The following is a 12,490-nucleotide window of genomic DNA, read 5'->3' as shown; positions in this document are numbered from 1 at the left end:
AGCTGCGTATCTGCTATAATTTCAGCCTGAAAGCTCATTCTGTTAAATGGTGTCTCCTCGCCTGCATTGATGAGGCCTTGAACCAAGAGGCTGGCCCCTTGTCACAGCCAGTAGACAAGGTGCAAGTGTGAGTAAGTAAGGAAATGCCCCCAAACACCTTCTTCTGGAGCGGGGGCGTTAGGATGCCTGCTGGTGGTGCTGGTCTCAGAGCCTAGGGCCCACTTCTGCTTTACCAGCGCACCTCTACCCTGCCTGGCTGTCCTGCAGGGTTACTGGTGGGCGGGAGCACCCCCGCCCGCCCAACCCTCCGCCCCCACCCCTTCCTCACTTTGTGCTCCGATGTTTTAGTTTGTGCTTCTAGAACTCCTGTTTCTTCGGCCTCCGGGCCCTTCCCCTGCTCTCCCTCTGGCCCGCTCCATGGGCCCTTCCCCTGCTCTCCCTCTGGCCCACTCCACCATGTCTCCTTCTTAATCTGTCCTTCGCGTCTCAACGGAAACAAGGCTTCTTCAAAAGCCTTCCCTGACTGCCTGATCTTTGCGGACCCCGGCAAGGACTGGGCAGGGGAGGCATGTTCAAGGCGGGCCCTGGGGGGCAGCGAACGTCAGAATTTCTGTCTGAGAATGTCCCCTCCCGGGCTCCTCCAAGTGAGGTTCATCTGACTGGTCCCATCCAAAATGTAAGGGGCTGGGCCTCACTCCCGGAGACTGATTCAGGAAGTCTCTGGTGGGGCGCAGAAATCTGCATTTAACCAACTTCCCGAGTTACTTTGACCCATATCATTGAGAACCCCTGTTCTAGTTTCACAGCACCTGACCCAACTTCCAGTCCCCAAGTCTATCCTCTGCAGCCCTGGCTCTGCCCACCCAGGCACAGCCTGCCTGCCCCCCTCCCCAGCTGCCCCGGGGAGGCAGGCGTTCTCAGAACCTTAACCTCAAAAGCCGCCCTGAGGCTGCCCCGCCAGCCGAGGGCGCTGCGTACCATGTCCACCTCCGAGATGCTGTCCAGGCTCTCCACCTGCACGTCCACGCCCACCGGGATAGCGGGGCCTGCAGAAGAGCAAAGCCAGCTGGTGAAGGGCCCATTCTATCTACCACTGGGTCAGCCACCCCAGCCCCCTCCTCCTGGGGAAGAGACTGACTGGGACAGAGTGAAGCAGTAGTCCAAATTCTATGAGGGTTTTCTTGCTATTTCCTGACATGTTGGGTTCCTGAACTTTCTTCCTGAGGTTGGAGACACCATCTGCCTTATGTGTCTTTCCTGGGTCAACATGAATGTTTAATCCATGTTTGTTGCATGAATTGATGAGCTGGGTTACTACTTCCTACATCCCTGTACTATCTCTGTAGGGTAGAGAGAATAATGCTCTAGTGTTTCAGTAGGGAACCTGGTCCACTGTCCTGCCTCCTGTGACATCTATAAAGGACAGATGAGCCCTAAGAGCCTCAGACCTGGGCCTGGAACACCTGCGTGCCTGGGGCTGGGTTCATTCAGTCACTCAAACTACACCTCCCGAATACTGCCTTCTAGAAGCCTTCCGTCTGGGTGTGAGAGAAGAAGTTGGATCACAGCCAAAGACAATTCTGTACAAGAATTTTAAATCCTTTCAGAACATGTCAGAAGAGGAGTAAGAGAGTACATAGCACAAGAGCTTGACACTCAATTCCACCTGGCCCGTGGCAAAATGTCCAAAACTGTGTTTAGCTGTGGATTTAGCTCTGGCATCCTGTTGTATTTCTTGGGCTGGATGATGGTTACATTCATTTTGTGATAACTTAATGGGCTGTCCACTTACAACTTGTATACTTTCTGTGTGTATGTTATACTTCTATAAATTGTTTTTTAGATTTTTAAAAAATATTTTATTTATTTATTTGACAGAGAGCACAAGGAGGGAGAGCAGCAGACGGGGGGAGAGAGAGAAGCAGGCTCTCCGCTGAGCAGAGAGCCTGATGTGGGGCTCGATCCCAGGACCCTGGGATTATGACCCAAGCTGAAGACAGAGGCTTAACCCACTGAGCCCCCCTCGCCCCCCCCAGTATTTTAGATTTTAGGTTTTTTTTTAAAGCTAGAATGGGGAAAACGAAAAGCCTGTGTTTTTGAGCATATTAACACATGCTATTATACTCAGAGACAAAAAACTATCTCTGAGAAAGTCAAGTGGCAGCAGCGCTGGGTTCCTGGGGAGAAGGCATTGTCTAGAGGCCTTCTCCACTGCACCTTGACCTCTGAACTCCAGCCAGGGAGTGGGGACCAGGCCATGCTGACCCACTGTGGTCTGAGCAGGGAGAACTTTAGGGTGGCTGAGGGAGTCTGGGTCTTAGGAATGAGAAGGTCTGGAACGCACTGAAACTTTGGTCATGGGCAGGGAAGGAGGATCAGAGACCTTCATGGAATAGGAACCAGAAGTCTCAGTCCTCAGTTCCAGCCCACACTGGAGGACTAGGGGTCCTCATGGAGGTGGCCCAGGTTGGTGGATTCACGACTCCCCCCAAATCTCCCTGTATACCTGCTAATACTTACAATCACACCATTAAAGATTTGTTTTTTTTTTACTGAGTCCAACAGAATGGAAGGATTTTATTGATTACCACAGGGATGTAATGACTATTTTCTGTGTTCTTAAACATCTAAGGAAATTAGTACAATGCTTTTTTTTTTTTTTTTTTTTTCACTTTCCCCCTCTCAAATCAGGGTGTAAGCTGATCTTTTTATTTTCCCATGTTTTTCAACAGATGGCTTAGGTCAGGGCCCATGAGAAGTCCCTGTTCTAACAGCTGTGTTCTCTTCTTATTCTAGGCTATGGGGTGCTTTGAAGGTGCCAGAAGTGGAATGTTCAGTGTGGGGAGGAGTCCCCCTCCTTAGGGCTGACTAGTCTGCCTTTCTCCCCCAGTGGGGCTTGCAACACTAGGGGGGGTCTGCAGGCAGCCTGGTCAGAGTTCTCTCCTGGTACCCAGACCCTGCTCCCCTGTCCTGGGGCCACGTGCTCCCAGCATAGCCCCTGGGGAAGTGGGGCTGGTTAATTTCCTCATCCTGTGGACCCTCTGTTAGCCAGAGATGTTACAATGGCCCAGAGTCTAAACTGCTAACTTTGGTAGCCCTGTATTTCACGGGGGTTTGCTGTGCATGATCCGCTCTACTTTCCCCTCCTTTCCTTTCTCTAAAGTGCCACGTGATCTGCCACATCCAGTTGTCCCAAGAGCCAAAGGGGAAAAAAAAACAATACAACCATCACCTTCTTTGGACCTACCTCCCAGTGGCCTGGTTTTCAGATAATGGGCACAGTGTTTGAATAGGAGCTGGTTTTGGCAAAGGACGTGTTCAAGATAAACTATATCAGCTTGCTTTGAGTCTGAAACTGTGTCGCTCTGTTCTTAGGGCCTGGCCTGCTCTCCACAGCTCCAACTTCCCTTCTAAGAGAAATTTGATAATGCCTGAGGGTAGCATCAGTGCTCTGGAGGTCCTGCCCATGTGGGAGGGCAGGTCAAGTTCTCTGGAGACCTGGATTGGTGGAGGTAAGCAATCTGGGTGTTCAGGAGGCTCTAAAGCTGCCTTCTGGGGGACTCACACCTCAAGTTTGAACAGAACCAATGCCCTGTCCTCCTTGGTCTGAGTGCAATGGGGTTGACCTTTGACCTTGACCTGCCCCACTGCCCAGGCTCTCCGGAACTCTCTATTCTGTGGCCTTTTCTAACCTGATTTTTGGGAGAAATTCTACCAAAGAACTGGTCTTTGTCCTTCTTCCCTGAACAATTTTACGTTTTGAGTAGGACTGGGTCCCCTAGGGTGTTAGAAAGAAAACAGTCTTTAACTAGACTAAGCAGGCATTCACGCCTTGGCCTCTTCACACCATGGTGGGTTTTTCTGCTGTGAGAGAGAGATCTGGTAAACCAAACAGAAGTCACTGGTGGGATTGCAGACAGTATAGCCAATGAGGTGACAAATTCAAGGTAGCATAAGGGAAATACGTGTGTAGCCAACGATTTTCTTGGTTCCTAGCCTTCCTGTCATTACTTCTCCTCACAGGGCCCTAAAAAGCACATGTTAGGAATTTATCCATTTTTAAAATCAAGATAAATGTCATGTCTTCCCCACTGACTCCAAGAATGAATGTGAAACAGAATTTTCAGACAAACTAAAACAGAGAATAGGCCGACATGCGTCCTGCCCTAAATGAAGATGTTTTTCAAGCTGAAGGAAGGTTTCCCAAAGGGAAAGATGGAGATGCAAGAATGAAAAAAGAAAAACAACAATGACAAACATATGCATGATTCTAAGTAAACGTTGGCTATCGAAAACAATATTAATAGCGTATTGTGGGGGTGAAAAACCCAAACAGAAATATAAGCAAAAATATCATTTAAATGAGGAGGGATATAAGCGAAGTGCAAGTGTGATGAGATCTTTGCGTTGTCTTGGAGAACAGTTAAAGTAGCTAATTAACACGCTAGTACGATAAGCCAAGAGTTCATGCTGTTTTCCAGGGAGCCACGGACAAATAGCAAGAATATGTGTGTTCAGACTAAAATAGGAAAGCCTAAATAGGAAAACCAAAAGTAACCAATCCAAAAGAAAAGATGTAAGGAAAGAAAAAAAGAAAGACACCGTATTGGTTGGACAATAAAAAAGACAGAGTAGGATGACAGATTTAAAACCAACATGTAAATTATTCCTAAATATAAATGGACCAAATGTTCCATTTAACAAACAAATATTGTTCAACTTGGTAATTCAGAAATGCTAAAAGTTTGTCATACTGGATCAAGAAACAACACCCAACTTTATGCTGTTTGAAGAGATGCACTGAAAATGTAAGATACAGGAAAGTTGAACATAAAAGAATGCAAATGATATCACATGTCAATACTAACCAAAAGAAAATGGGTATTGTTGTATTATATCAAATAAAGTAGACAAAGAGAGATAAAGAGGCTCATTTCGTAGTAACAAATGACTCAATTCACCAATAAAATATAAATATAAATTTGTGTGCGTTTACTGATATAAGCTCAAAAGGCAAAAATAAAAAGTGGACAGAATTGAAGCAGAAACAGGCAAATTTACATTCATAGTGGGAGATTTTAATCCTTCTTTCTCAGAATTTATAAAACAGGCCAAAAAATCCTAGTAAGGATAAATAAGATGAAAAACAAATCAACAAACTTGACGTAACAGACATGTTTAAGACAAAATTCATTTCAAGCCTTTGTTGAACATCTACAAAAATTTTACTATATACAGAGCTAAAGAGCCTTTTTGACAAACTTTAAAGGACTGGAATTGATATAACTCTGAATTCAATAAACATTAGAGATAAGCAACAAAACTATAACTAGAAAATCTCCGTACATTTGGAAATTCAGCAATGTACTTCTGGAAAATCTCATGGGTCAGTGAAGGCATCATAATGAAAATTAGAAAATGTTAACAAAATGACTTAAAAAATAGTACACATCAAAACTCATGGAATGTAGGCCAAGCATTTCTTCTAGAGAAATTTATAACCTTAACCTTCATCTCAGAAAGGAAGAAAAGCTTAAATTCAATTTACAAGGTAGGGAAAGAAACACAAATTAAAGTAGATGGAAGGAAATAAAAGAGGTAAGCACAGGAAGCATTGATTTAGAAAACAAACATACAACTGAAAGGATAATTAAAGCCAGATATTGGTTCTTTGAAAAGACTGATAGAACCAATAGAACTCTAATAAGATTGATCTGGCAAAAAGGAAAGCAAAAATAACCACTATCAGGAATGAAAAAGCCATCACTGTATATGCTACAAACATAAAAAAAATTAAAAGATGTTATTCTTTTTTTATTATTAATATATAATGTATTATTTGCCCCACAGGTACAGGTCTGTGAATCATCAGGCTTACACAATTCACAGCACCATAGCACATACCCTCCCCAATGTCCATAACCCAGCCACCCTCTCCCTACCCCTCTACCCTCCAGCAACCCTCAGTTTTTTTTCGTGAGATTAAGAGTCTCTTATGGTTTGTCTCCCTCCCGATCCCATTTTGTTCCATTTTTTCCTTCCCGACTCCCCACAACCCCCCCACCTTGCCTCCCAAATTCCTCGTATCAGAGAGATCATATAGTAATTGTTAAAAGATGTTATTCTGAACAACCCAATAACCTTTAAAATTTAGATGTCATGAACAAATTCCCAGAGATATACAACATAGCAGTCAACACTGAGAAGAGGAAAAATATAAAAACCTGAAAATTATTTTTTAAATGTTGCTTTTTTATTTAAAAAAATTTAATTTAAAAAAATATTTAATTTAAATTTTCCCACAAAGAAAATGATAGGTCCAGATGTCTTCACCAACAAATTCTAGCAAAGGTTTAGGTGGAAATAGTACCAGTCTTACATAAATTCTTCTAGAGAATATCAAAAGAATATTTTAAAAAATCAAAATACATGTCAAAAGATACCAGGTTATTTTATGAAGTTAGCCTAAGAACTGCACAAGAAAGCAAAATTATAGGTCAATCCACTCATGAACATAGAATCAACAGTCCTAAACAGAATATTAAGCTGGATCCCATCCAGTAATATGTTTTTTTTTAAAAAAGGTAAGTCTCTTCTAAATCAGGTTTATTCCAGGAATGCAAGGTTTTTTTAACAATTGAAAAATCAATCAAGGACTTTCACGTTGAGTAATTGCAAGCTAAGGAATTCACAGTAATATTTCTACTGAAAACTACAAAGCTAGACAAAACATAAAAATTTATTTCTGAAAACTTTGAAGTTAATAAGTTAAACCTGGATTAGGATGTGAGAGTGTTCAAAATTTGGATCTACTTTTCTTGGGAGAATTTGCTAACTCAGGAAGTCAACTGAGGAGCTGAAGGAAGCTCTTGATGGTTTCCGGAAGCTTCAAGGCTGGGATTAGAGACCAGGGCCCACCAAACAGGCTAACTCTGTATTAGGAAGCCCAAAAGTACACCCTAGCAATGAAGGTAGATAGGCCCTTGCAGGATGTGCAGCTCAACTTCAAATCACATCAGTCTCTACAAGTGGATTAGTTCTCTGGAGTGCTAGTAGCCTCAGGCAGCCCGGGCTATCAGTGCTACCAGCTACCTGGTAGAAATAAACAGAAATTCTCTCTGGAGGAAGATATCACCATGTAAGTTCTCCAGTTATTTCTATTCAAAATATTATAAATATAATATATAGCTCATAATAAAGAAATAAGATAATAAGGCACAAATAAGGCACACAAGAAAGGAAGACATGATAACCAGAAGAAAAAATAGAGAATAAGAACAAGGGGCTTTACATATTGAAATAGCATAATATCTTAGTGTACTAAGTGCAAAGAGATAATAAAAATTAAGATTGAGAATTTCTGCATAAAATTCTAAACCATAAAAATAGAATTGGGCACCTGAGTGGCGTAGTTGTTAAGGATGTCAACTCTTGGTTTCCGCTCAGGTTGTGATCTCAGGGTCATGAGATCGAAATCCACATGAGGCTCATGCTTAACAGAGTCTGCGTAGATTTCTCTCTTCCTCTCCCTCAGTCCCTGCCCCCCACACTCTCTCTTTCTCTCAAATAAATTTAAAAATAAAATAAATAAATAAATCTTAAAAATAGAATCAATATAATTTTCCACATTAACAGAAAAAGCCTCTGCTAAAATCAGTGTCCATTTAGGACACTGAGGAATAGAGGACTAGAAGGGAGCTTACTGAATTTGAAAAGTGATAGCTACCAAAAAATAGCTATAGTAAATATTATACTTATTTGTTTTTAAAGATTTTATTTATTTATTTGTCAGAGAGAGAGAGAGAGCACAAGCAGGGGGCAGCAGGCAGAGGGAGAAGCAGGGACCCTGATGAGGGACTCGATCCCAGGATCCTGTGATCATGACCTGAGCCAGAAACAGATACTTAACTGACTGAGCCACCTAGGCATTCCTTATTTATTTATTTATTCTAGAGAGAAATAGAGACAGCACGAGCAGGGAGAAGAGAGGAAGAGGGAGAAGCCAACCCTGGGCTGAGTGTGTAGCCCTATAGAGGGCTCAATCACACTACCCTGAGAGCATGACCTCAGCCAAAATTGAGATAGTTGCCTAACCAGCTGAGTGTCGGGCACCCAAGTAAATATCATATGTAAAGGTAAAGTGTTGTAAGATTTCCTTTCATATTGAGAATGCCTGTGAATGCCACTTCTATTCAGTATTATTTTGAAAAGTCTAGATGGTACAAAAAGGAAGGGAATGAGAAACATTAGGACAGCTGGAAAAAAAGAAACAAAAATAAGATTGGGTATATAATTTTTTAATTAGCAGATCAACTACTAGAAATTAATAAGGGATTTTAATAGGATGTTGAATACAGAGTCAATATATAAAAATCAAAGTTAGAAAGGGAAATTTTTGCAAAAATGCTTTTAATGATAACATCAAATATGCCTAGGAATAAGAACCTAATATAAATCTAACAAAATATCTGGAGGTCCTCTATGAAGTAAACTATGAAATATTACTGAAAGAAATGAAAGACCTACATAAATGGGAAAATAGATTCTGTTCCTGTATTGGGTGATTCAATCTTGTAAAAATCTGAATGATCCCATATTGGTCTACAGACTCAGTGCAATTCTAATCAAGATCTCATTATTTTCGTATGGAACTTGACAAAATGATCATTAGGAAATTCAAAGCCGTCCATCCTGAAGAAAAACGGGGTAGGAGGATGTGCTTTACCGGGTATCAAGATTCATTATAGGGACTGGCGTAAAAATGGACAAACTGACAAATGGAACAGAGTAGAGAGTCCAGAACAGGTGAGGGACTGGTGTAAAAATGGACAAACTGACTAATGGAACAAGAGTAGAGAGTCCAGAAACAGACACACATATTTAAGGACATTGACTTATTTTAAAGATGTCACTGCAGGTCATTGGAGAAGGAATAGTATTTTTAATAACTAATGCTGGGACAATTCGCAATATATATGCAAATCACACAATATGCAGAATAACTCCAAGTGGATTATAGATATGAAATGTGAGTTTCACAAAGGTGAAAAGCAAAACAACAAGCTCCAGAAGGTAACAGAGGGGAATATATTCTTACCTCAGGAGAGCAATATTGGGACACAAAAAGCACTAACCATAAGAAAAGATCAATAGATTCACACTGAAATTAAGATTACCTAGCAAAATGAATTATTTGGTGTTAGAAATCAGGATAATGGTTGCCCACGATAGAAGGATAATGACAGGGCAAGGAGACTTCTGGAAATACTGTTTCTTGATCTACATGCTCAGTAATGAAAGTGTTCACTTTTTGTGATTTTACTAAGCTGTACACTTAGGATTTGTGTATTTTTTTCTGTATACGTGTTACAATTCTATAAAAAAAACTTTTCACTGAGGGGCTCCTGGGTGGCTCAGTCGGTTAACCATCAGTCTTTGGCTCAGGTCATGATCCCAGGGTCCTGGGATAGAACCCGGCGGTGGGCTCCCTGCTCAGCATGGTGTCTGCTTCTCTCTCTCCCTCTGCTACTCCTCCTACTTATGCTCTCTTGTTCTCTCTCTCTGTCAAATAAATCAACAAAATCTTTAAAAAATTTTTTCCAGTGAAGAAATCAAGAACTCCAATTTACAAAAAAATACCACAGGCAAAGAGCTTATATGTGGAATATATATATATAATTCCTAAGAGTCCCATTAAGAAAACATCATACAACCCAATACAAAACCAGGCAAGAGACTTGAATAAGCATTTCCAAAAAAGAGGAAATAAACAATAGATATATAAAAGAGACATAACTTCATCTGAAACACAAGATATTACTAGTCCAATTGACCAGAGTCTCCACTTAAACCCCACCTTTCTCCTAGGAGGATTTCCCCAACCTCCTAAGTGAGGTTGCTGAAACACACGGTGTACTGTTCTTTTCCTACTGGAATACTCATCTACTTTCCCCATCAACCTGTGGAGAGGAGGGTCATCTTTCTGCTTTGTCAGCTTGACAATCTGCACGGAGAAAGCATCTGAAGCCCCCACCACCGCCCTGCCCCACCACACCCCCACACCTTAGAGGAGGGTGGGGTGGTTAGCATGACAATAGACAAGAAGACCTGAGGATAAATGGCAGAGGTTCCTCTGAAAATGTGGAAGCAGAGCAAGAGGGTGGGGTGGGGCTGGGGGGATGTTGCAGGCTCTCTGGTCCCACAGGTGGAGAAGAAAGTGGTCATTTAAGGAAGCAGGTCCCGTGAGTCCCCCACTCCCATCTGCTCCAACCAGTGCGTCAGTGGGTTGAGAAACCTCTGCTGTAGGAATGACTAAGGTAAGAACAGGGAAGAAAAGCCCAAGAAAGCCACCTGACCCTCCTAAGGGCCAGAAGACAGACCAGGCTCCGGACCCGGATAGAGGGCCATTCCTCTGTCCCTCTGGTCCCCCACCTGGCCTTGTGTTCCCTCGTTTGCCCTCCCTAGGTATCCTTCATGCCAGCTCCCAGCTGCCCCGGCCTGCTCTGCTCATGTCTGTGCTTTGTTGCTCCGCACTGATGTCATCGGGTGGAGATCATCTGTACAAGGCAGGCGGAGGGAGTTATCCTGAGCTCCGTGGGGCCGCTAGGGACAGGTGCAAGGATTCTGTGAATCTCCTGACATCACATATAAAAGTGTGTGTGGGTGTGTGTGTGTGTGGGTGACAGAGAGATTATCACTATTCTGGGAAAAAAACAGATTTTCAAAGGACTCTGTGATTCCAAAATATCAAAAATTAAGTCCATTGTGTTAGAGCGCCAGGAGCTGAATTTTGGCTCTATCATTTACTAGCAGTGTCACCTTGGGCATACATAAGTTCTCTGTGCCTCAGTTTCCTTACCTGTTAAATAGGTATAATATATTCCAACCTCATATTGTTGTCATGAGGACTGTGTTAATCTGTGGAAAGCCCATGTGAGGTTTGGCATATAAGATATTCTATAGAGTTATATTATCACTGTCATTATTACAGGGGCTTATCTTACCTAGAAGGTGGAGCCTGAAAGTTACTGGTGGCTATTTCCCTCAGCACTCACAGAACAAAGAGCCTGGCCTGAAGGAGGCTTAATACACATGGGGACAGAAATGACCGCCACGCTTTTAGCATGAGTGTCACTGAGGGGCCACGCCGCAGATCCAGCTCCCCAGGGAAATTATAGGTGCCCTGGGTCCTCTGCCCGACCACACCAGCATAACCACGCACTGTCCCAGGACCCCCCACGAGTCCTGGACTCGAGTCCTGGACTGTCACCCAGCCTGAGCTGCAGGGAAGCACAGCCTCACTCACCGCCAGCAGTGTGAGCGGAAGGTGCCACAGAGTGAAACGGAGAAGCCAGCAACAGAAAAATCTCTGTGGGCCGCACTTGAAGAAGGGCTGGCAATTATTAGCTGTGCGTGTTCCCCATTCCTAAGGAGTTACAACTTGCTATGCTAAAGGGAGAGAACAACACCTCAAAAGAGATGTTGTGATCAGTAGTGGATTAATGAGACTTGTCTGGCAGTATCTTTTCAAATAATTAATTAATTTTAAAATTATGTCCAATATAGTGTCATATTACTTTCAGGTGTCCAATATTGTCTTTCCACACTTCTGTACGTTACTCAGTGCTCATCCTGATAGTGCACTCTTTACTCCTGGTCACCTATTTCACCCACTCCCCCACCCATTGCCCCCGTGGTAACCATCCGTTTGTTCTCTAGTCTCCTTTTAAAATTTTTCTCTTTTTTTCCCTTTGTTCATTTGTTTTTTTTTTTTAATTTCACATATCAGTAAAGTAATATGGTATTTGTCTTTCTCTGATTTATTTCGCCGAGGATGATACTCTCTAGATCCATCCATGTTGTTGCAAATGGCCAAATTTCATTCTTTTCTTTGGCTCAGTAATATTCCATTCCGGCTTCATCCATTCCTCTATCAGTGGACATTTGGGCCGTTTCCATTATTTGGCTATTGTAAACAATGCTGCAATAACATAGGGGTGCATATAGCTTTTTGAATTAGTGTTTTCAATTTTGTTAGGTAAATACCCAGTACTGGAATTACTGGATCATATAATAATTTTATTTTTAATTTTTTGAAGAACCTTCATAGTATTTTCCAAAGTTTACATTCCCACCAACAGTACACAAGGGTCCCTTTTTACTCACATCCTCACCAACACTTGTTTCTTGTGTTGTTGACTTTAGCTGTTCTAACTGGTGTGAGGTAACACTCATTATAGTGTGATTTGCATTCCCCTGGTGACGAGTGATATTGAGCATCTTTTCATGTATCTGTTGGCCATCTGTACGTCTTCTTTGTAGAAATATCTGTTCATGTCTTCTGTCATCTGGCAGTACCTTTTCAAAGATACCATCTTTCCAAAGCCCCTTTTTATAACAAAATTTTCTCAAACTTGTAGTAAAATGAATTGAAACAAAAAATAATAATGATTCTTCATTATCCTTCTTACTTTGTACTTCTTACTTTGAT

The 12,490-nt window shown here is 42.2% G+C and overlaps 1 protein-coding gene across 1 annotated transcript in view; it reads right to left on the bottom strand.

Annotated features, from left to right (window-relative positions):
• Positions 1-12,490, bottom strand: part of GABRR2 (gamma-aminobutyric acid type A receptor subunit rho2) — a 44,252-nt gene that overhangs the window by 10,605 nt on the left and 21,157 nt on the right. Inside the window, exon 3 of the mRNA XM_004766916.3 lies at positions 979-1,046. Within this exon, the coding sequence (XP_004766973.1) occupies positions 979-1,046 (68 nt within the window). The remainder of the gene's footprint in view (positions 1-978; positions 1,047-12,490) is intronic.

The sequence above is a fragment of the Mustela putorius genome, unplaced genomic scaffold, assembly GCF_011764305.1.
Source record: "Mustela putorius furo isolate JIRA1106 unplaced genomic scaffold, ASM1176430v1.1 tig00000166_pilon_pilon_pilon, whole genome shotgun sequence".
NCBI classification, from domain to species: Eukaryota; Metazoa; Chordata; class Mammalia; order Carnivora; family Mustelidae; genus Mustela; species Mustela putorius.
Note: the sequence above shows the minus strand (reverse complement) of the source record. Positions and strands in the feature narration are given on the sequence as shown.